We start from the raw sequence: 23177 nt of genomic DNA on the forward strand, positions 1-23177 counted from the left end.
GGCTCCGGCTCCGGCTCTGGCTCTGGCTCTGGCTCTGGCTCTGGCTCTGGCTCTGGCTCTGGCTCTGGCTCTGGTAACGGTGGCTCTGGTGCCGGTGAAGGCGCTGGCTCTGGCTCCGGCTCTGGCTCCGGCTCTGGCTCTGGTGCTGGTAACGGTGGCTCCGGCTCTGGCTCCGGCTCTGGATCTGGCGCTGGTAACGGTGGCTCTGGTGCTGGTAACGGCGGTGCTGGCGAAGGCTCCGGCTCTGGCTCCGGTTCCGGCTCCGGCTCTGGCTCTGGTAACGGCTCTGGTGCTGGTAACGGCGGTGCTGGCGAAGGCTCCGGCTCTGGCTCTGGCTCCGGTTCCGGCTCCGGCTCTGGTGCTGGTNTGGCTCCGGTTCTGGTTCTGGCTCCGGTTCTGGCTCTGGCTCTGGCTCCGGTTCTGGTTCTGGTTCTGGCTCTGGTAACGGCTCTGGTGCTGGTAACGGCGGTGCTGGCGAAGGCTCCGGCTCTGGCTCTGGCTCCGGTTCCGGCTCCGGCTCTGGTGCTGGTAACGGCTCTCCTTCGATTGATTTCACTGGCGGTGCTTCTGCCAAGATGATCTCCACTTCGGTGATGGCTGTGATGATTCTTGCTCTCTTGTAAGAACACCCATCAGTATTTTGATACCTTTTAATATGAATTGATTGTAATATAATTTTGAGTATAATGATTACAAGAATTTAAACAAGAACAACGTAAATGAACTCTCATTCAGTTTATTGAGAATTTCAAACCAAACCAACTTCTACCTGCGAATCTTAACACCTGACATTGTTTGCCTTCGCATTTTGAACTCAGAATCTTCAGGATAAATTCACCCTCTCCCCATTATGTTAGGCATAGACCAGCTGCCTCCTTTGAGCTAAGACATACTACACAGAGAACTCGTGAATCAGCCTGTTGAAATTTCAACAATAAAGCGCACAAATTATGGAATATTCCATAAGTCAATCAACTGAGTTAGTGTAGTCTAATTATAGTTCACTACTGCTTGTAAAAAATACATGTTGCAGTTTTAGCAAACGGGGGCTACACCTTTAGAGTGCTGAGTTACTTATCTAGTTTTCAAAAAAAACCTTAATTACCACCCTACCAATACCAACCTACAGTCTATGGTTTAGGAGAATATGACGAGGGAAAGAGAGAGAGGCTACAAGATTCGTACAAACAATACGAACGTGGGTTGCCAAGCGTTTGCTATTGTCACCAATTACGAGAATACGACGTAAATACTACTTCTGGAAGGACACAACAATATACACGGCCATGCTTCAAGAGCCCTTCCCGAAAAAGCAACGGCGGTCATTCAACCCCCCTTCCACCGACAGGGCACGTTTGGTCCACCAGTTCCGACCACAGAACCATGGGTTTCAATTAATTATTTCTCCCTACATAATCTCCTAATCTGGAAGAGTATTTGGAGTGGTACAACATGTCTAAGTGTTTATCACTTCGCGAATTCTGCCTTCCCTAAGTGGCCACGAAAACGACATGAATCACACGTGAACGCCAATCTTCCTGAACCTCCTTCGAAAGACTAAACTACTAAACATTCGCGTAACCCCATGTATCGAAAACAGGCGGAGTTCCGGGCGTGCTTCTGTTATTTCTATCACCCCGCAAAACACAATATACAAGAAAATATTTCTCCTCGAGCGCGGTTGCAAAATAAATGAAAAGCTTACCATCGAGATTATCCCACAAAAACGAGCGATGTACGCCTAATGTGGCACAAAGCGGCGGACTTAAAAAATTGGTGTTATCCCTGCCGACACCGATTTCGCGTAAAGGTGGCACAATCGGCCACAAGCACCGTTTGGGGCATTAGTAACGGCGATTCTGTGGAGACAGCCAGTTTGTGGCCGATTATTACCACGGACACGAATGCCGTCCACGGCTTAGCGAAGTGGTTCAAAAGCACATGGTGTGATCCTGATCACAGTGGGGTGATGATTTGGCTTAAATTGGTTAAAGTCTTTTTACAGTAGGCCTGAGTCAATTTTGATTAAAGTACAATTAGACCGCTAGCGGTCGGCGGAGTTTATCAGCAGTAGTCGGGCTGACGATTGGGTCGACGATTATTGGTCGATGAGGGGGGCGTCGTAGGTCACCGAGGTGTAGTCCCAGTAGAAGGTAAGTTCGTTAGGACCAGTGGCGTTACAGTCACGGTTGAAGTCGACGTCACCCACTTGGCTGTTCAAGTAGTTTGCGTAGTCCAGCAACTTACACGAGAACCCGGGACCGTTCTGGCACGAGGGGATGGGCACCACGGCATCGTTCAACACAAAGCGCACGTAGTGCTCGTTGCTACAGTTGAGACGCTCGATGTAGAGTCTGGTGCCCATGGGGACGATCTCGGCCGCCAGGTAGGGGTTGGGGAAGGGGACGTGGTCGACGGGGATGTCTTCCTTGGGGTCGACGATGTTAAGCGACGTAAGCATGAATTCGACGTCGGTGTCGTGGGTGAACGAGAGGTAGACCTGGTTGGCGGCAGTGGTGTCGTTCAAAAGCTTGAAACTGGCCTTGGCCATCTGGGAACCGACGACGCGGCCCACCTTGTTGCCGCGGCCAATCTGGTAGTAGTTGCCGACATCGCCACGGTACTGGTTGCGGATCCACTCTTCGGTGGTGAACAAGTCACAAGTAGGACCCCACCCCTTGACGTTGATCTCAAACCCGCACCACAACATCATGCTCGCCGTCTGGGACCCCGTAAGGTTCAAGCCGGGGTTGTCTCGTTGCCAGCGTTGGATGATGCGGTCCTGGTACAGCAAGTCGTATTTTTTGATGGCGTCGTGGTTTTCGCCGTCGACGTTACACGCTAACCGGGGAGTTAACGAGTTGGCGCCGTAAGTGCTGTTTTCAGCGATGACGACAAAGTCAACGTTCAGCAAGTCGTCAGTATCGAGGAACGCCTGGGTGAACGTTTCCCCAGTGTGGAAACATCTGTCGGAGTTCAGCGAGAACACAGGGAACTTTTGGTTCTTAGGGATCAAGTGGCCGTACTTTTTGCGGAACACTTGGCCGTGCAAGTAGGCGTCGTCAAGCCCTAAGTACGGCAGCTGGGCGTTATCTCTGTCAGTTTCCTTTTCGTAGTAGTCCTTGTTATTGACGAAATAGTTGTAGTTGTTGAACACTGAAAGGTCTCCCTTTAACGGGCCGTGGTCTTTCTTATACTGGGAGATGATATTCCAGATGGCTTCGAAGCGAACACCATCGCCCTTCGAAGGGAAACGCTCCCCGTGACGACTGACAAGCTGGATGTGGTCGACGGTACACTGGTCAGGTGGATTAGGGTCAATACCGAACCCTTTGGCCTGCTTATAAGGGCCAGAACCACCCAAGAAGTTGATGATATTGTACTGTTCCTTCAGCGCCTGTTGCGGGGTGGCGACATCAGCAACATTGTCGACGAGGAGAAGCCCGTGGTGGAGGATGCGGTAGTAGGCGGCTAAGTTGACCATGTTGGACCCATTGACTTAGGGGGACGGCGGGCGCATTATATTTCGGGTGCACCACGTGGAGTCAGGGATGGAGACCAGCCTCAAGCCGTATACACGGGAAGGGTGGTCCGAGGAGAATGTCGTAGAGGGAGCAAGGAGGGCTAATGGTCTATTGTTTGGTCCACGTGCGGGGATGTTGACATTACAATTGGTTGTGGTAGTTAAAAGGGGTAGGGTAAGGGGGGGGGGGGGGGGGGGNNNGGGGGGGGGGGGGGTGTTAGCGAGCCGAGCGATAACGGTGGAAAAAAGTGAGTCCTGAGAATAGAGAAAAACCACAGAAAAAAAAACAACCCATATATTAGATCAATTGGCAGAGAAGATGATTGGTAGAATCAGATTTACAAGCTTCGAGTGATGGTAAAAGTTTCGCTTGGGGGAAACCCTAGCGGGACCCAGCGGTTGCTTCGGCTTAGCCGACGGCGCGCCGGTACGGCGACAGGGACATCGGCCCCTTCCCCAGCAGACACTAACGTCGCACCCCTAAGCCTCAGGTATACGTCAAAACGTGCCCCCTCGATGGTCACGAAGAGTATAGCCAGAGGATGAAAAAATTGAGGAATTTGATGGGGGTTGATAGCTACTAGTTGAGAAGGGCAAAAAGAATGCGAATTTTGTGGATCGAACACAAGACCTCCAGATTTCAGCGACCGAAGTTGACTTCAGTCTGGCGCTCTCCCAACTGAGCTAAATCCGCTTTCTGCGATTTTGTGCTCGAAACTATCGGTTATCAATTTAGCAACAACATGCCAATTTCGCTTCGCTGAGGGGTTTGCATAGTTTAAAATAGGCTTACGGCGTAATTGTACAGGTTCCCGAGACAATACAGACCTCATAGCAACCAAAATGTAGTGGTTAGAGGGAGTATTTTGTCCTAATTGACTATGTAGTTGAGCAAGTTTTCACTCTAAATGTTTTTGTAGTCAACTCTGAAATAAACTACTCCGACGCCGACACTATCAACGTGGGTCCGGTTTTGTGGTTTTTCGGCAAACCAATCACTGTTATGTCAGTGTTCCTGACCATCAGATAACGATTGAGCGAATTTGCATCATCCGTCTGTGTCTAATGTCCTTCGCTACCTCGCATCGTTTAATCGATGTAGGCGTCCAACCACTTGTCGGCCATGAACAAGCGTTTGCCGTCCATTTCTTCCTGGACGAACCCTTCCACTAATTTATCAAAAACCTTACGGTCCAATCTGTGGTCCCCCAGGCCGATTTCTCCAAGTTGAACTGAGCAACAAGCATCTTTAAGTTGATCAACATCGATATAGAGTTCTTCTCGAAACTTCGGTACTTGTTCCGAGTGGGAAAATACTTTTAAAGCGTTGTATATAGTCATTCTCGAGTCAAACTTGGAGAACTCCTTCGCCATGATATTCAGGAACTGGGCAAAGTTGATCCCCTTCTCTGCATCGCCGCCTTCGACGGTAAGCATGCGTTCCAAGTCACTTTCAGCGGGTACGGCGATCCCGAGCTGAGTGTATAGGTTGACCAAGTCCTGCTTGGTAATTTGCAGATCTCGCAGTTCCCCATCGATTAACGTGAATGCGTGGCGAAGCTGACTTTTCTGGTTATTCGAAAGGGTATTAAGGGCACTCATACTCGAAATAAACGTATACCGAACTGTTGTTTGTTTATGATTTGTATAGGGCTGCGGCTCGCGCGACTTTCGCCTAGCACACGCGCCCTCACACTCTTACCACAGACCAAGAGAAAAAAAGCTTTGCCACCGCTAGCAGTCGTAGTGAAAAAAAAAAAGCCGCTAACAAAAGTGATATACGAGAGACAGAGGCAATGTATGCTAATTTGAAGCACTGGGAAAGCGAAGAAACAATAAATGATAGACATGATGTATTTCTAAAAATCATAGCTTCATCATGGTGGTAATTTCATTTGCGTGGTCTCTGCTAGTTCTGTGAGCCGTCTTCCTTTATCTTTTGCTTGGTGCGGGCGCACACCAGTAACATGTCCCTTTGCGACATCCGCCTCCAGGAGGAACGCAAGCTGTGGCGCAAGGACCACCCGTTTGGCTTTTACGCCCGGCCACAGAAGAACGCCGATGGTACGCTTGACCTTCGTCGGTGGACGGCGGGTATTCCCGGTAAGGCCGGCACGCTGTTCGCCAACGCCGTCTACCCCGTCACCATCGAGTTTCCCGAAGAGTTCCCCTCCAAACCGCCTAAAGTGAAGTTTCCCGCTGGTTTTTACCATCCTAATGTTTACCCGCTGGGTACGGTGTGTCTCCTGATCCTTAACGAGGAACAGGACTGGCGTCCCGCCATCACGTTGAAGCAGATCGTGTTGGGGGTCCAGGAGTTGCTAAACACGCCGAATCCGGACCTGCCGGCCCAGGAGCTGGCGTGGAAGGCGTTTCAAAAGGACAAGGTGCTCTACGAGAAGAAGGTGCTCGAACAGGCGAAGCGGTACGCCCTGGTGTGATACAATGGTACCTAATGTATATAGGCGGAAACCACACCTAAAGATTACCTTAATGTATGTATTATAATGAAAAACATCAGTAAACATCCTAATAAAATGTAAACTTTATCGTAGATCTATGCTCCATTTATCTTAGCTTTCCTGTTGGAGGTAGTAGTTCGAGTATCAATGATCATGACAATCTTTATTTATGTGAACTACTTAATCATTGATGAGTTGTCTAATGCTCTCTGAAACCGTAGTTGATTTAACACTTGGTATGAAAAGTGGGTTAACTATATTCTGATGCTAAGAGTATATAGTGTTAAGGTAAAAGGCTCGCGATGAGGTGATGGAATGGATACTAGTGGGTTTATATGATGACTCAGTAACATGTCTGGTTTCATGAACACGGCAGTTCATTAATAATATCCCTCAGTTTGACCAGTTTCGCCCCCTCGGCCTCACCTAACTGACTGGTCCCTTTTTCCTTATACGTCGACACGGCAGGGATATCGGCTTTTAATCTCAGTACCAACGTCAGGTAGGCTCTCGGTTCAAGCTTAATAAGCGTGTGTAATGGGATCAGCATCCACGGCAGTTCCTCCTGAGGGATATTCATGAAATAGGCATAGAGACAACGTAACACCGCCTGGTGGGTGATAATCAAGATATTTTCCTGGCGTTCTAGCTCCATGATAATCGGTTCAAGCCTAATAACAATATCCCGATACAGTTCGCCGCCGCGATAACGGTACTCGTACTTATTATCGTCACGGGCCTTGAAGTCCTCAGGGAATTTCTGTTCAATCTCTTCGTATGTCATGCCGTCACAGTCACCAGCGTCAAGCTCATCCAACGCCTTCCACGAGAGCTTTTTCTTATACGGTAAGAACAGCGCCGTTTGCTGGGTGCGTTTGAGCGTCAGCGTCCACACCGTCAAATTGGTGTGAGGGGCGTCTTCCCCCAACAGTTTAAGGACCAATTCCGGTAATTTCTTAGCGTACTTCCATCCTCGTTCACTTAAGTTAGCATCGCCGCCAATTTGACCGGTCAAATTGTACTCCAGTTCCCCGTGCCTCAGCAAGTAGATTGTGCGTGGTCTGATGTGTAAGTTCATCACGTAGTAGACGATTCTCAGCTCCAAGTACAGTTCAATGCGATTAAGCATGATTTGAGAGTTGACGTTGACCAATTTGACGAAAGTTAGCTGGCGGTCATGGTCGCGGTCTAAGGGTTCATACGTCAGTTCGTAGTGCTTTATCCGCTTTAAGAAGTCACTCGTGGCAAAATCAGCACTTTGGCCTTGATAGTCAGGACTCGTAGTCTTGACATCAATGATATTGTGGAGGATAAGGTTCTCGTCGTCGCACCACAGTTCCAAGAACATTGGTTCGATGCTGTTAGTCCGACAAAGCTGTAAGATCTCGTCTCGACGAGCTCGTGTCAGATTGGTAGCATCTAAGACACCCACCACGCCATGTTCGTCGTTGAACCAGTGCATCATCGCCTCAATCGCCGCCTCGACGGCCTGGCGACGGTACTGGGTGCCCACGGCGTTGGTGGGGCTGAAAAACTCGTGGGAAGCATCGACATCTTTGGCAAGCTCCCTCCGGTAATTACCGACGTTGAAACACTTGGATTTGATCGAAAGCCACAGGAGGTAGCGGACGATCTTCTGGGCAATGAGCAGCTTGCCCCGGGCGGGGAGGCCCACCATGACCACACACACCCGCACGTTCTCGACGTGGGAAACGCTATACACCGGCATGTTTTGTATGGGCGTTAGGGTCAGACGAGAGAGAGGCGGTCGAGGATGGGGTGTTCTCGCTTAACCGGAACCTCGCTGAAAGTTTTGTGGGGAGGGTAGTGTGTCCACCGATAAGTACCATAGCACACTGAGTAGACTAGTTTGTGCGGGAAATCACGGGTGTCGCTTCAATGACGGCCGCCAGGGGGGGGGAATGACTAATTAGTGGTGACAGTGACCAATTACTCGATGGGCGGCAATTTAGAGAGAATACTAAAAATTGGGTTGAAACATTATTATGAAGTTTTTGGGACTTTGGTGGAGTGGATCTCTCGGCATATATTGTCCTCGCTAAATAAGGATAGGGATCGTCAGCTAACTTTGGACCCGTCATCACCCGCCCCGCGTATGGTAGCGCCGACGCTAAAATCGACAACTTTAAAACTTAAACCGTGAGAGATCAGAGAGCTTCGAAGGTAATGGTGGCAATTGATATTCTGTTTTGACGTTGACAATCTATGAGAACAATTTTCTTAGTGTTTTCGCCTTTTTTTTGGACTTATAGTTTTGAGTCACACGAGGATGAGAGGTAAAGTGTCACACTACTTTAGTGCTCTACATGTGACGTATCACAAGCTGACAGGGAGGGAAATGGGATGGTAAAGTCAATCGAAATTCTTTCAATTGAACTTTTTAGTGGCTAGACCAATGCTAGTTTTGCCACCATCTAGTTCGTTGAGGGTCTTTTCATTATCTACTGATTTCTTTCGCCACATCGATGGCTCCACCAACGGGTCGAGCAATTCCGTCAACTCCTACCTCCAGATGTTCATGTGAAAGTCGATGTGGATGTATTTGTGGCTGTAGTTGGAGACAAAGTCGTGTAGATTGAGAATAGATTGAGAGTCGTGAACCATCTTTCACACTTTTGAAGTCAGCGTTGCATGGAGTGTAGGTGCTGTCTAGATTAGCTTAAGAAAAGTAGATTTTACTTTCAAAAACCAGGAAAACGGTTTTGGGTCGCTTAATCGTGTTGAAGTAAGCATTCAAGACTTTTAATCTGTCGTTACTATTTCAACTTAAAATTCCGTCAAATTAGTCGTTCGTTTGAAGAAACAATGTACAATCAATGTTTTGAAGACTTCCATTGGGGTAGTAAGTGCATCAACTTTTCAATTTTGATCTGGCATTGGCCAACAAGAGCGGGCTTTACTTCAGGTCTTAATGCTACGCAATCTGGCTTTTTCATTCGATCAATTAATCAGTAGTAGCCTAGCAAAGGCACCCGAATCGGTAGGCAACCTATGTGTCTATTTTTGAATAGGAATGACGAGTATTAAGGGCGTCGATGAGCCTAGATGGCATTGGCCTCGCTGCCTATCAGCGGCGTCGCCCAGATTAAGCCATCCGACACTTTTTACTTCACCGTGACCAGTCATTGTGGCTCATTTTCTTGAAATTCAATGTCCCATGGAAGGATCGTCTGACACCAGGCGTCGACCGCGTCTGATACAGACCGCGTCTATGCGATTTATAAAGGCCTCGGGGAAACAAGACACAAGCTGTCTTTAAATTGATGAGAGACTCAATGAACCTGATGAATGTGAAACTTGTAGTTATAAGATTGTCAAGTTTGTCAGGCTCTTTTGGTTCAAATCGCGATAGTGCTGGAATGTATACGACGAGGCTGCCACTCACAATTTAAAGTTAAACGATGGTGATGAAGATTTTTGTCCTTCAAAACCGTGACTTTGAGTTTATATTGTGACGACTGGTTTCAAGTTTAGTTTAATCCTTGGTTTCACCGTCGGTTTCACCCCCTGTTTCGTGTCATCATCTAAAACATCAATCAATAACCATAACCAGCTTCCAGTTCCAATTAATTAGTACACCATTAATATCTGATGAGTACCCCCTGGAGACCAACACAGCCTTAGTGACCCTCCACGGCGATTCCCTCCCAAATTGTCGTAAGCTGGGCTCGTCTATCGTAGTGCACAGGGGCACTTGTGTTCCCACTGTACCCCACTATTGTTTCAGAACTGCCGACAGAAACCAAAAGGATCCTCGGGGATGAAGCCATGGTCATTTATAGAGATTAATTATAGAGCAAATCTTCCATGGTGCTTTTCCTTTGGTGTGGCGGTTGTGAGGAGGGCGTAGCCCCCTCGACCACATGCACGCCGTCACCCACCGATAACGCCAGGGCAAGCCAAACGCTATATACTGGTCGTGACAGATGTGTATTATGAAACACGTAAAATCCAGGGATCATGCCACCCACGTTTCACTTGTGAAACATAAACAATCAAATCATCGTCTAATTTTATCTCATATCATCATCTTTTTCGCTCTGTGGCACCAACCGTGTGGCCTCCCTCACCCCCCTCAGCGCAGCAACTAGGTGCGCGCGCTGACAATCGAGACCGCCCCCCCTCGCTACTCTCTCTGTGTGTGTGTCACTACGATGAGCGAACCGGCGCTGTCCGAACACGAACGGCCCCGTCCCAGCGCCAGTCCTGGCGACACGGGACCAGCAGCGGCGCCGCTGCCGCTGCCGCTACCGCCGCCACCGACACTGGTGCCTCAGCCCGCCATCATCAATAAGCACGCGCTCCTGAACTTGAACCGGACGCTTAAAGCGAAGCAAAAAGGGATCAAACACGCTGGCGGCGGCGTTGCTAGTGGTGTCACTAGCGGCCCGCTGACGTTCGCCAACGCGCCGGCGATGGGCGATGCCCTGGAAGCTAAAGACGACGGCGGCGACGAGGTGACGCTGGTGGCGGACGACAACGACCAGCTGAAGCGCCACCAAAAAGTGAAGCGTATCCTGAAACAGGCGCTGACCAAAACCGATTTCTTCGCCGCTAAACTCGCGCTGGCCGTCCACGGGTGCGACCTGCTGGACCTGGACGAGACGTTCGTCTACGATCAACCGCAGGCGCCCGACGCGGCGCTGCTGGCGGTAGGCAGTGTTTACCTGCCCAGCGTGGTCGACGGCGCCGCCCCCGAGCCGGACTTGGGCGCAGGCGCCCTCGAGTGGGCGCCGGGCGGCACCGGCACCGCGCTGGCGCTGTTGTTCGCCGGCGCCCACCTGGGCCCGCACCTGGTGCGTTCAGTGCTGGAAATGCTGCTACCAGATACCAATAACGACGCCGCCAACACCAAGCTCCGCCCGCGGAAACTGATGCTGACGGTGGCGCTGCGCCACAACGACGACACCTTGGCCACCATCAAGGGGTGCAGCGGCCTGCCCGGTCCCCTGGTGGGAGCGCTGGTGGGCGGCGCCAACGACGACCACTACAGCTACGACGAAGTCGACGCCGACGACGATTTAAGCAGCGACGGCGACGACAGCGACGGCGACCAGCGCGCGCCGTCGCAGGCGCCGGCGCTCAATACCCCACCCACCAAACTGCAGGCGGCGGCGCCGCCGCGACGGAAAAAATCGCCGCTGACGACGCTGCTGCTGAAGCTAAGGCTGACGACGCTGAAGCTATTCGACAAGAAGGGCTCGCAACCGCGGCGCTACCTGATCATCCCCCACGATATCGATATCGACGACTTTGACGACGACCTCATCTACTACGACCAGGCGCGCTTCCCCTACATGCTGAGCTCAGGCACTAATACCCCCGGGGACGTCCCCCTGTTTTGTGGCCCCCCGTTGGCGGCAGCAGCGCCGCAAACGCTGGCGCTGGCCCACAAATTGCCACACGCCCGCCTGCTTAACTTAGCGCTGAAAAAGAAACACCACCGCTACTTCTCAATGGGAGCCCCCGCCGCCGCAGGAGCAGCAGGAGCAGCAGCGTCTCCCGTTGCTCCGGGATCACCAGCCACCGCTAGCCCGGGTCACGGCGCTACCATATCAGGCCACCCCACTCCCCCCTTACAGCAGCAACAGCAGCCGACGTGGACTACGGGACTTCTACCCCTGCTGCCGCGTCACTATGACACGTTTGACGAAGAACCACTTCTCCAAAACCCCGCGAAAGAGCTTAGAAAGCAAACGCTGTTTGCCCTGCTGAGGTACCATAACCCGATGATGCTGCTGCCCCACGACTTGTACCGCATCAAATCGGAGGAATTTGCCCGTCGTGGACGCTACCAGTGCTTGCGACTGTTCATTTACACATTGCTTTCGGTAGTATTCATCATGACCGTCGGTTTCAGTCTTGGTTTCATCTTAGCCACCACCAAACAGCTAGAAGACGTGCAAATTCTGCTGATTGATCAGGCGGTAGTGGCGCTGGACGAGTTGGTGTTCAACGTGGCGGTGCTGGCAGTCAATCCCGGGTGGTTCACCATTGATATTGCCGACGTCGACTTGCTGGTATTCGCCAAACTGGGCTATCTTGATGACCCTGACTCCCCCCACCACTACGCAGTGGAAACAGTGGTATTAGGGCTGGTGTACCAGTTCAGTCTGCCCATTAGTTTCACTGGGGGAGTGTTTAATAGCGAACGGCAGACACAGGTGGCGGAGGTGAAATTGGTTGGACCAGGCCGAAACGTCACGGGACTCGATTCTGACTCCAAGGATAACTGGAACAAGTGGAACCGCATCATCAAGCACCCGTTCGACTTGATTTTGCGCGGGAATTTGCAGTATAAGTTGCCGATGTCGTCGCAGCCGCGGTTCGTGTCGGTGAACAAGGTGGCCTACATCGACCCCAATAGCGATTGATAGTATATAAAAGAAGTATGGGTGGTTGGGCAACCTTGACCACTGAATATGTTTGAGGTAAACACCAGAGGATAGTAATTTATAGACAGGATTTTAAGGAGTGTAGGCAACGCTGAGATTACTTTTATCTCCAGTCAAGTATTATTTGATTAGTTCAGTCAAATGAGTTGGGATGTCGTCGGTGGCACGTTCATTGTCGTCTAATCGGGATTGTTATAAATTGAGACTGCCCTCGTTTGTAGTGTTGCCACTGATGAGGTATGGAAGACAAACAAAACTATACCTCTCGTAAGCTTTATCAAAAAACAAACAAGATGTTTCCCCTGAGAAAAGAGCGTTACCCTAAAGACTTGTCAGACTTTCAAATGATGTTTTTCTTCGAAAATGCTAAATTCTTTCCCTTTTTATGGACTACCAATAATTATCATCAAGAGAACCTAGCTTGTAACTATAGCCTTATCTTCCAAATCAATTGAGATTATCTAAACGAAGTTTCCGCCGGATTGATCATCTCCGGAAATTGTCAAATCACCCTGTCTGCAATTTTTGTTAGTGGCTTCTATATGACAGTGGCGACCACCGATTATCGAAATCAAACAACAGTCTACCACTACCGACAATAAAATGACAATGCTATAGATGTCTATCTGAGCCAGTTTGCTAGCTCCATCGAAGCCACACTGAAGCCAAATGCTTAAAGCCGAATCTCCAGTGTACGCTTCCAGATTACAGACCAAACTTTCGGAAACAATAAAACCACTGAACATTGTCCTTTTCCAAACTTAAACTCCACAATGGATGCAATTACAATCTCCCCAACCACGCTAGCTGCTATCCAAGCTCAACTTGCCCGAGTCCACGCTGTTACCGCCTCTCCCCACCGCGTTAAAGTCAACTCAAAGCATTCCCTCATAAAGGAACTCTACCATGCGCTTGAGTGTTGCCAAGTGAACTTAGTGAAAATACTGACTCAATTGAAACGGGCCCGCCTGAAACTTGACGACGATGCCGATACGACGGTGGTGGAAACTGCCGTCGATATCCCCGAAACCTATAAACGCGATGTTGATATCGTCCTCCATTACAATAAGCTTAATCTGATCTTACACCAACTGGCACTGGTGACGTGGACTCAAGTATTTGGCTATTTGGATTATCAGGTCCGCAAACTGCCCCTGTGGTGGCAAGTTCGGGTACTCCTTCCTGACACTATTTCCAAGAGTAGTAGTACCGAATTTGATCCCCCGTGTCGCCAGATCCCTGAGTTTGTGGCTATTGGTGCTAGCAAAGGGAATCGTGATTTGCTTAGAGCCCTGGCTACTTTGTGGAAGTGTACTGTCGCCATCCTTTGCCATGTTCTCGCTAAGGGAAGCCACTTATATGGAGGTAATGACCTCCACGTGTTCCTGTTGCTCTGTGGTTTAGTCCGTGAACTGGTAGTAGTGCTGCCCCTTGATTTAAACCAGGCGATGCACGAAATGGTGAAGCTTGTGGCGGTGGTGGTACATGATTACCTTGAAGTGTGTCGCCACCAAGCCGAAATTGAGGCAAAATAGTGGTAAACGTTCAAGCTTGATCGAAGGGTTCCACTTTGATTAGTAAAGGCTATTCATTGAATATTGAGTAATATTCATTGATGTTCACAACTTACAACTGATCTTTTTGTATTAGATTATCAGCAAACATAGCAACAGGTTCTTTCAAGATGTCAGGATTTAATAGCATAGAATAATAATAAACATCACTCTATTGCACTTGAAGCTACCAGAGGGCTACCTATTGACGTCATACGCTTCAGGTTAAAGCCAGGCTTAAGTATACATCGGTAGAGTAGTTTTCGTGGAGTTCATTCTAATTGTTTACGGGCTTCTCTCTAATATCATGTGCTTATATTATCGTCAACATGCGGAATGCTTTCCCCAATTACTATGTACAGTGAATCAAAGTCAGAACAGTTTGCGCTTGTGTTCCAACATCTTATCCGCCAGCGAGTACCTTTGTTTCTTGATAAACGACCAGATGAGCAAACCCGCCAGCGCGACTGAGAGACCAAACCAGGTGATGAGGTACTGGAGATGATTATTTGAGAATTTAAGCTTTGGGTGTTGGGCGATGGGAACCCCAGACTTCACATACTCGAATTCCTGGTACACCATGGTGTTATCGTCGCCATGAGCACTAATGAATTGAGAATCAGCCTTGTTTGAGGTAGTAGTGGGACTCAGCTTCAGCCATAACCGGCCTAAGACTCCAGAACCTCCAGACTTATTTGTTGATCTGGCGTTTGTAGAGGCAACATCCTCTGGCAGTTTATACTCGGGGTGGTCGTGCATGTCGTGGATCATCTGACAGTAGATCGGGAGCGATCCCAGCTGTTCGGCCATCGCCGGAATATCGTGGACATTAAACAATCTTGAGCCCGGTTCGTGTTCAAACTGTAATTTCAGTCTCGTGGGCATTTGTCGGAAAAGAGCCTCAATTTCAATCTCCCCCTGGGGCATGGCCAAGTGGGCCAAGTAGCCCCGGTTACGGGTCAGTGGCACCACTCGATCCTTCGATATCCACCCTCTTTCCACTAAGATAGGCTTCCCCTTTTCGCGAATAAACGGGGTCACCACAAGGTACCCTACCTGCCCATCCCTCATTCTCGGACCCAAAAACATCTCTTGGTCGTAATCAAAATGACCCTTACACTTGAAACGACGGTAATCAAACTCAGGAATTATGGCAGGGTCAATCACGGCGGGGATCTCCTCCATCGGCGCCGCCGCCAAGTTATTCTCACATTTGGCGATCAAATCGGCTTTCCACTGGAGCCGTTTCACTTGCCAACACCCTAAACCGAAAGATATAACCGGCATCGCCACCATTAGCGCCAAGAGGAACCGTCTGAGGATAGGGGTCTTTGCTTGGTGTTCAAGGGTCGACAAGTTGCCCGGATTGGCCTTAACCGGTTTCCAGTCAACCGTAGACGTTTTCACCAGGCGCAGAAAGCGTAGTAACGGCGCCGTCGCCTTGTGCCGGGCCTGTCGGAGGCCGAGTCGGAAGGTGATCATGACTGGTGTGGTATTAAGGGGTACGGGGTTTGCGCGCCGATGCGAAAGAAGGGTGATTAACATCTTAGGGAAAGGGGCTTTAAGGGAAGAGATTTGAGATGTTTGAGAGTGTCAATGGTTTGAGAAGGTGACTAGTCCTATTATGGACTTTTCAGATTAATTTTATCTCTCTTTTTTGGGTGAATTGGCGGAGGGTGTCTTCATAAGGGTGATGACAAACGTAAAAAGTAATTGGAGATTTAGGAAACCATAAGCGAAACCAAATGTCTCAAACAAACTAACTTTTATAATGTGATTCAATGATAGTTCAGTTATATTTTCGTGTTTAGATCACCTCTTTGTGGGGAGCTTGCTCTCTTGTACTGCCCCCTCATCATATACTCCTCAGGGATGGCAACTGTCACCGCAATTCACTGGTCGATGTAAAAAATTTAATCAATGACCAGTCTGGATTGATCAATCTACTAACTAACTCAATTGCCACGATCTGGAATAATCACAAGATGTTAACCTTGCCTACACTATATACATTAATCCTAGTCGTCACTCATTTCTATGTACACTAGCGACCGACGTTCAACAACAAGCTGTTGCCGTCGTCGCCTTCACCTTTACCGGGCAAGTAGGTCACGTTGGGCAGCGCCGCAAGCGTGGTGGCGATATCCTTCGACGCTTCCAACCGTCTGATCATCAATAACCCGTCACCCGACTTTGCCAACGCCTTCAGCACCAAATCGGCCAGCTCGGCTTCACCTTCAGCGCGGATAACGTTGGCTTTTCTTTCCTGCTCAGCCTTTTCCACGAGGTATTTCGCCCGTTCAGCGTCTTGTTGAGCGATCTGTTTCTGCTCAACGGCCTTAGTAAACTCACGTCCGAAGGTCATGTGGGTAATCAGGACATCGTCCAAGTCGATGCCGAACTCGCCCGATCGACGCAGGAGTTCCTGGCGGATCCGCGCCGACACAAGCTCTCTCTGAGTAATAAGCTCCAGAGCATCGAATTGAGCCACGATACTCTTCAACACTTCGTTACCGACCGAGGGCAACACTCTTTCGTCGTAGTCAAGCCCTAAACTCTGGTAGATCTTGGGCAATTCCGTCACTTCGGGGTGGTGCAACACTCTAAGAGTAATTGACACAGTTTGCAAATCTTTGGACCCAGTGGTGGTGCTGATGGTTTTAGGACGCGTTCTCACATCGTAGACGACCGCTTTTTGAAGCCAGGGGACGAGGAAGTGGGTCCCCTCGCCGACGACGGTGTTTTGCACCCCGTTGATTCTGTCGAAGATCACGGCGCGTTTACCGCCGGGGACGTCGTAGAGGGCGCTCTGGGCGAGCGTAATCGCAACACCGGCGGGGATGGCGATTTTGCTTAAGATCTCGGCCGCACGGGACATGGTTTGTTGGCGGTGGGGGCGGGTTGAAAGCAATGGGTTGTGTCCTTGGTTAGCTTTTGTGGATGATTGCCACTGAGTAGTGCGACACCCTTGGATTATATGCAGGTGTGCGACTTAGAGAGAAAAAAAGAATCATGGAAACTCGAATAGCAAACAACTCGACTTTTTTTTTTTGTTTTTCAGGTGTCATTGACAAAGTCAGCTGAAAGTTGAAGTGGGGTATAAGAAATGTTGCTGAAAACCGATATATATAGCCCCGATGACAGAGCTGAAATCCGGTTGACGTAAGCGGGATAATAAACCGATCAGGCCCAACAAAAACTTTTGCCCAGAGAGCATGCTATTTTCAACCCTGACAAAAGCAAACCCTGAGACTGAAACAGAAGGAAAACAGTCGACGAGTAACTGCTTGATTTGTTTGGTTTCACAAGTTTCTGGTACTTGGCTCTAGTGGTTGGTTGGTCTAGGGGTTGGGGGACGATCTCCGACCGTTGGCTGGCTTGGTGGTGCCGATCCTTGCCGTGATTATTGACCCGCCACACGACCCCAGTCCCCATGGGGATCGAAATACGACGGCAAGCACAACATCACACCACATACTGTACCGTGATTTGCATGACGCCGGGTCTAGCCCAAACGGGCAGATAGCCCCTGGTGCATGGGAGAATAATGCGGGCGTAAAAAGGACCCTACGTCTTACCCGCGACAAGTTATATCCTCTTTGACGAAGCGACACAAAGCCAAAGGTTAAGCGCAAACCCTGGTGAAGTAGGGTACGAGTCAATTTAGAGATGGAGGTGACGGCGTGCAGGTGGGTGATCAGTTATGACTACTCTTGACTCATTAATACCAACTGAATCCACGCCGCTTGTAGCCGCTAATAACCGAAGACAAGGTAGTAAACTGCTAAATACACCACTAAAACACAATCACATGTTGTCACTAATATTGTTTCTCTACATTCATCTCGGCAGAAGGCCACGCTTCGCAAAATTAGCTGCTGAGGCGGTCAAAAAAGTCAGGCGAACCCGAGTGGTGGGGGCCTCGGCCAGAAGTTTGAACCTGGCATGTTTTGGAATGAACAATTTGAAGCTTGGTTTGATACTTGGGCTTAACTGAGTGAATTTTGAAGATAACATAAACTGTACTCCAATCTATGAGTGTTGATCTCGGGAATCAGAGTTAGTGCACATTAAATGAAAACCTTGATGATCAACCACCTTTGAAAGGGTTCACTGTGCAGAGCGCATCCGCCCAATGCCATCGCTGGCGGTAAATCATGAGGTTCTGCCCACGTTTAAGGTTCGGCAACTTATGGCGCCATCCCTGAGGCTGGCAAGAAAAATGAGGCGACTAGCAGCTTCCGCCGCCACTGCACCGAGTTAAGGTTTACCCTGGTGGCGATTGACAACCGGCTAAGATTTTTTCCTCATTGAGATTCGATTGCTCACAACGATTTGGCTCGACAAATCCGTGATAAAAATTTGCGTGAATCTTTATGTGCATACACGAGATTTGCCCAAACTGGAGAGGCTATAGCCCCAGAATGATAGTTAAGAGTGGCTATTGCAGTGTCTATTAGATAGGCCACAAATCACGCAATGTTTGCTTTTCAATTTGAGCGATCGTCACGCTTGCTTGCTGTTATTTTTTATCGGAATCTGACATTTTCAAGATATTAATGAGGAGCTCAGATCAGCATCAACTTCTAGTTTAAGGAACACGTTTGAAAAAATTACTACACGATTTCCCGGCTCCACACGTACCTTTCATTCCTTGCTTGTGGTCACCTGTTTAAATCTCGTTTACATGATTGATGTGCATGATCCGCAACTTTTATCGATTTTAACGGCAAAACAGGTGATCAAATTTTCTTCAATAAATATTCATAATTTACGCGTTCCAACGTGTTGAATCAAACCTCAAAACCATGAGGGGAGAGGCCCATTTCACAAACCCCTAGAGAATTATTCCTAGAGTAGAAGCTGATAATCATAGTCTCGCTAATTGATGTGCATTATTCAACTGTCCAAAATCGAGTCCCGCGATTTGACTGTATTAACAAGTCAGCAAGTTGAGAGTCCAGTTTGAAAATCCACCTACGTGTAATCCATACACAATTTTGAGTGAAGTCTGGCAGTAGTTCAATTTGAATTTTCAAGGTTCCACGGGAACAGACCATTACCTATCATAGCGACTAAGCTGAGCCATAATCCCTTGTTACCACAAACCAGCCTTTTGTGATCTTGACGACTGTAACCACTACACCCGGCCCCACGTCACTCAACAGATAAAGAAAAGATTAGTGTTTTCTTGGTGAATATAGTCTGATCTACTTGTACACGCATCAATTGTCATCTGTCCTCAAAACTCTAAATCGCAATCCACTTAGGACGGGCTACTTCGATTCCACCAGGCACCAGGAACGGTGGTGTTCGCTCGCGATTTGCGATGCTGATAGCGACGTACCCCCTCCCCCCAATTATTCATCTCGTATTCACATGCTTCCCGGCTATATTGCTCCTCGCACAATAAGGCTGTATCAGTACACAACTCCGGCTTTGCCGACGAGGCTGTACCGAGCTTCGAGCCGCTTGCGTCATTAATGACCCCAGGCGTCGGCCCCGGCGACACGCTCCAATTTTACAGCAGCAGTTGGGAAAAAGTTGAAAAAAGAAAGTATAGACGAAGTCAGGGGTAAAATTCCCGCAGGTCAACCCGTGCGACCTCGTATCGACAGGGGGGGAGAACAATTCCCCCCCTCCACTAAACCAACGCTCTGAGCCAACCAACCAACCTCTTCTCTTAGAGTTGTTGTTGTGGGTGGTGGTTTCTTTGCGGGGGGAGAATGTCGTCGATGCGTTTCGTTTTAACCTTCTTCCCGCTGACGTCACCCGCGAAAAAGACAATGACACGGGCTACACGAGCACAAAGGAAAAAGCCAATTACATTTCCGAAGGCTTTAACCTACGCCGGCGAACTGAGCCCGGAACATCGTCGGCCACACCTCAATTACAGCCGCCATATTTGCGACGGAAGAAAACCACATGGGAGACCCGGCTAAACCTTCGATGATGGTTTGAGTCCCAGTGATGTTCATCAGGGCCCCAAGAAACGCAAGGGGTCCGGCACCACAAGCTGGCTCGCCTTAGCCAAATGATCCGCCAGGAACGAAGATCGTCCATATCCCCCAGTTCAATGGTAAATCCTTAGCAGTGAAAGTGTGGCAGGTTAGCGGATACGATGACGTAAGACCCCGCGAGAGATCGTGGGCCATTCCCCGATCGAAAGATGCACTTAGGGTAAGGCTTAATTCCGACGAGATGGCTGGCGACGCGAGTGGTCCAGACAACAGCGTGGAGGCTTCTATGCATGGCGTTGCCTTATCACCTCGCTTATGTAATGGGTCAAAGCAAGCAATTATGGGGACAATGACGGCAAATATGATAGCTAAAGCAACTGACAGGGTTGTTTACTATGTCAAGAATATACCCTATGTATTTTTATTGCCGCTAAGGCCACGATTGGCTTCATAAACGAGCGTGATTGGCGGTCCCCAGCCAGTTTAGGCTAAATAGCACATGCTGCAGGTTGCCGATTATTTTCGTTGGGGACCCAAATTTAAGCTTTTGTGGCGTTCGCCAGTCAATAGAGCCCACCTGAGGGATCGGCGGTGCTCACCCGCAAATCGCAGTGACAATTATCCATTTTAGGTTTCTAAAAAGTGTAATCGACGGACGATGGTGCCTGTTGTTCCAGTACATGACTTCGGTGAGCAAATCACCGCAACCGGCTGCCTGAAATTTATCTGCCGATATTATGACCTCCACGCCAATACCTCGATGAAACTGAGGGTTCATTGAGGTTAGACAGCATTGGGCAATATAGCTAGTGGGATTGGGAAGTCAGGTGTTGTCAATCTCGCTTGATCTGTCCTTTCCTTTAAACCCGCTTAGTTTATGGACTATTGTCAGTGGTTGCGTCGGTGAAGGGTACCGTGACGCCTCTGTGGATCCGAGAATTTTTAGGGGTCCCTGTATCATTGTAAGCGTCAGCATGTTCTTAGAGGACCCTGTAGGTCCCTTGGTTGCAATAAATTTACTTCGCTGGTGGACCCGCAGGTTTGTGTAACATTAATTTGGCCAAATTCACGCAGGCCCTAAGCCGCTCTGCTCGAGCTCAGCAAGTTGAAAACATCCCAGAGAACAACTACTGGATTTGACGAAGCTGAATGTGTCTAGGCGTTGCTTGCCTGACCTTGACTATTGCCAATTTGTGCCTCCAACAAATGATATATGGATTTTTCGGGTCTGGAATTTGATTGAATTGATGCACTCGCCATTTGCGAGAGCATGAGTCAGACCAAAACCCATCCTAAAAATGTGGAAACATGTTGATAATGACGGCGAAGGAATCCGCTGGCCAATGCACCCTTATCCCGTTCTCGAATGCTTTGTTTTACACAAGCAAAAATGGCAGAAACAATTAGCGAACCGAAGTGTGATGAGGTCTAAGATTGAACTCGCTAATTACTAAACCTGATTGAAGTACCTGCGAATTTGCACTTCCAAGCTGTTTTACTAATGTGTGGCATCGGTCTGACGATATCACTACTTTGGGTTTTAGACTCGATTCTTACTAAGGCCGTTGGTCGTCGAAGCATGCCACAATGCAAAGATCAAATCACAAACAACTGTTAGTAATTGATCGAGGAATCATCGTCGGTAATTACGCAAACATCTTTGCAAGCGATTCTGGAAGCCGATAACTCTTGTCGTTTTTCAACTCCAAATCGACCGAATGGCCAGAACCTCGAGAATATGATCAAAACCATGACTGCAATCCAAGCAAACTTAACATGAATGCCACGTTATTCATATTTTAAAGCCATGGCTCTCAAAAAGCATAAACAATTGGCGTTAGTCAAACAAAGTACCAACGTACAAGAATTATGGAAACATCAGTGAATTTTCAGTTTACACTACTCAATTGACCAACCCATGCCTCATCTACAATCAACCCAGTCTCAGTGCTCGTCATGTTGGAGTTTGTGGATAATAGAAACCTCGGCCAATGCAGGGCCATCATGCATAGCGACAAAGTGTTAGTCGTTCGATTGACACCGTAAACGAGACCCCAAATGCCGGCGACAAGAATACGAGTGAAACGGAAATCTACATATATAAATTCCATTTGATATCGTTAGTTTATTAACGTATTAGCTATAGTAATTAAGGCTATATATTTCGTCACTCATATAATGCTAGGCGTGCTCCGATCAAAACGGGTCGGGCTTCTGGTGCTCTCGCTCGTGGAGGCGGTAGTGTCTCGTCATGTTCAGTTTGACGCTGAATTGCTTGCCACAACCGGCCCAGGGACACTTGAAGATCTTTTCTCCCGTGTGGCTGTAGTAGTGGGTCTGGAGCAGCAGCGGCCGTTTGAACTGCTTATGGCAAATGCGACACCGGTTGCGCTCGGCGGTTTCCGGCTTCATGTCGTAGCCCGTGGTCGGCCGTCGTTTGCGTGGCAACGGGGCCGAGTGGGGTGCCAGTACTACTCCCGGCATTACTCCCGGCGGGGCGTAGCCTGCTCCCGGCGCCATCATCGGGACTCCCGGCGGCGCTCCCGACGGCGCTCCAGGCAGGACCATCGGCGCCACAGCCATCGGCGCCATGCCAAAGTACAGCCCGTTGGCATCAACGTACGGGTAGTAGTTGGGATAGTAGGTGTGGGTGTACAGCGGGTATTCTGGCATGAGCGCCCCGTACGGCGGCGCCATCGAAGCCACTAGCGGCGCCGGCGCCCCTGGAATGCTGGGCGGGGGCGGTGCGTAAGTTGCTCCCGGCGCCATCATCGGCGCCATGGGTGCTCCCGGCGGTGCTACTGGCGCGGGTGGCGCCTGAGTAGAGGGCGCCGAGGACGCTGAATTCAGTCCCGACGGCGGCGCTGGTAGCGGCAGCTGGTGCGGCGACAGCTGGTGGCCGTGGGGGACGGGTAGCCGGTGCATGAACGTCGAGTTATCTAGCGGCGGGAGTTGTGGGGGCGCTGACGACGGCGCCAGTAGCGGCGCCATTAGCGCCAGAGGAGCGCCGCCATTAGCGCCACGAGCGCTGGGCGCCGGCGCCGGCGGCTCGCGGGGCGACAGGTTGATTGGGTGGTGCGACGATGCCGGCGCCAGCGGCAACGGCGGAGACTGCTGGGGGAAAGGGAATGATGACCGCGAGAGGGCCACGGGGAACATCGAGACGACCGCGGGGGGGAGAGGAAGGCGCCCAGGACCGCTGAGGAGTTACGTGTAAGCCACTGTTGCGAGGGGTTGACACAGGGGTGTTGACACAGGGGCTG

At 49.7% G+C, this 23177-nt stretch overlaps 9 protein-coding genes across 9 annotated transcripts in view; 4 read left to right on the forward strand and 5 right to left on the reverse strand. All coding sequences in view use genetic code 12, as the record gives it.

The window, feature by feature from the left end:
• DIURU_001825 (uncharacterized protein) overlaps positions 1-579 on the forward strand; it is a gene marked incomplete at both ends in the record, with an annotated part of 3612 nt that extends 3033 nt beyond the window's left edge. Inside the window, one exon of the mRNA XM_034154411.1 lies at positions 1-579. This exon is cut by the window's left edge and continues 3033 nt beyond it. Coding sequence (XP_034013359.1) covers positions 1-579 — 579 coding nt within the window.
• A 1519-nt stretch (positions 580-2098) lies between these two features.
• DIURU_001826 (histidine phosphatase family protein) lies at positions 2099-3484 on the reverse strand (the record flags this gene model as incomplete). The annotated part of the gene is made up of 1 exon (XM_034154412.1): positions 2099-3484. One exon carries the CDS (start codon positions 3482-3484, stop codon positions 2099-2101), a length of 1386 nt encoding a protein of 461 aa, XP_034013360.1.
• A 1128-nt stretch (positions 3485-4612) lies between these two features.
• On the reverse strand, positions 4613-5125 carry DIURU_001827 (uncharacterized protein; the record flags this gene model as incomplete). The annotated part of the gene is made up of 1 exon (XM_034154413.1): positions 4613-5125. The coding sequence occupies one exon, from the start codon at positions 5123-5125 to the stop codon at positions 4613-4615; it is 513 nt and encodes a 170-aa protein (XP_034013361.1).
• Positions 5126-5490: 365 nt separating this feature from the next.
• Positions 5491-5964, forward strand: DIURU_001828 (E2 SUMO-conjugating protein; the record flags this gene model as incomplete). The annotated part of the gene is made up of 1 exon (XM_034154414.1): positions 5491-5964. The coding sequence occupies one exon, from the start codon at positions 5491-5493 to the stop codon at positions 5962-5964; it is 474 nt and encodes a 157-aa protein (XP_034013362.1).
• Positions 5965-6346: 382 nt separating this feature from the next.
• On the reverse strand, positions 6347-7714 carry DIURU_001829 (fructose-2,6-bisphosphatase; the record flags this gene model as incomplete). The annotated part of the gene is made up of 1 exon (XM_034154415.1): positions 6347-7714. The coding sequence occupies one exon, from the start codon at positions 7712-7714 to the stop codon at positions 6347-6349; it is 1368 nt and encodes a 455-aa protein (XP_034013363.1).
• A 2446-nt stretch (positions 7715-10160) lies between these two features.
• On the forward strand, positions 10161-12380 carry VAC7 (Vac7p; the record flags this gene model as incomplete). Its single annotated transcript, XM_034154417.1, has 1 exon — positions 10161-12380. One exon carries the CDS (start codon positions 10161-10163, stop codon positions 12378-12380), a length of 2220 nt encoding a protein of 739 aa, XP_034013364.1.
• A 794-nt stretch (positions 12381-13174) lies between these two features.
• DIURU_001831 (uncharacterized protein) lies at positions 13175-13936 on the forward strand (the record flags this gene model as incomplete). The annotated part of the gene is made up of 1 exon (XM_034154418.1): positions 13175-13936. One exon carries the CDS (start codon positions 13175-13177, stop codon positions 13934-13936), a length of 762 nt encoding a protein of 253 aa, XP_034013365.1.
• Positions 13937-14326: 390 nt separating this feature from the next.
• Positions 14327-15436, reverse strand: SHY1 (Shy1p; the record flags this gene model as incomplete). Its single annotated transcript, XM_034154419.1, has 1 exon — positions 14327-15436. The coding sequence occupies one exon, from the start codon at positions 15434-15436 to the stop codon at positions 14327-14329; it is 1110 nt and encodes a 369-aa protein (XP_034013366.1).
• A 562-nt stretch (positions 15437-15998) lies between these two features.
• DIURU_001833 (prohibitin family protein) lies at positions 15999-16832 on the reverse strand (the record flags this gene model as incomplete). Its single annotated transcript, XM_034154420.1, has 1 exon — positions 15999-16832. The coding sequence occupies one exon, from the start codon at positions 16830-16832 to the stop codon at positions 15999-16001; it is 834 nt and encodes a 277-aa protein (XP_034013367.1).
• Between the last annotated feature and the right edge of the window lie 6345 nt (positions 16833-23177).

Source organism: Diutina rugosa (assembly GCF_008704595.1).
Source record: "Diutina rugosa strain CBS 613 chromosome Unknown scaffold32_size146972, whole genome shotgun sequence".
Classification (NCBI taxonomy): domain Eukaryota; kingdom Fungi; phylum Ascomycota; class Pichiomycetes; order Serinales; family Debaryomycetaceae; genus Diutina; species Diutina rugosa.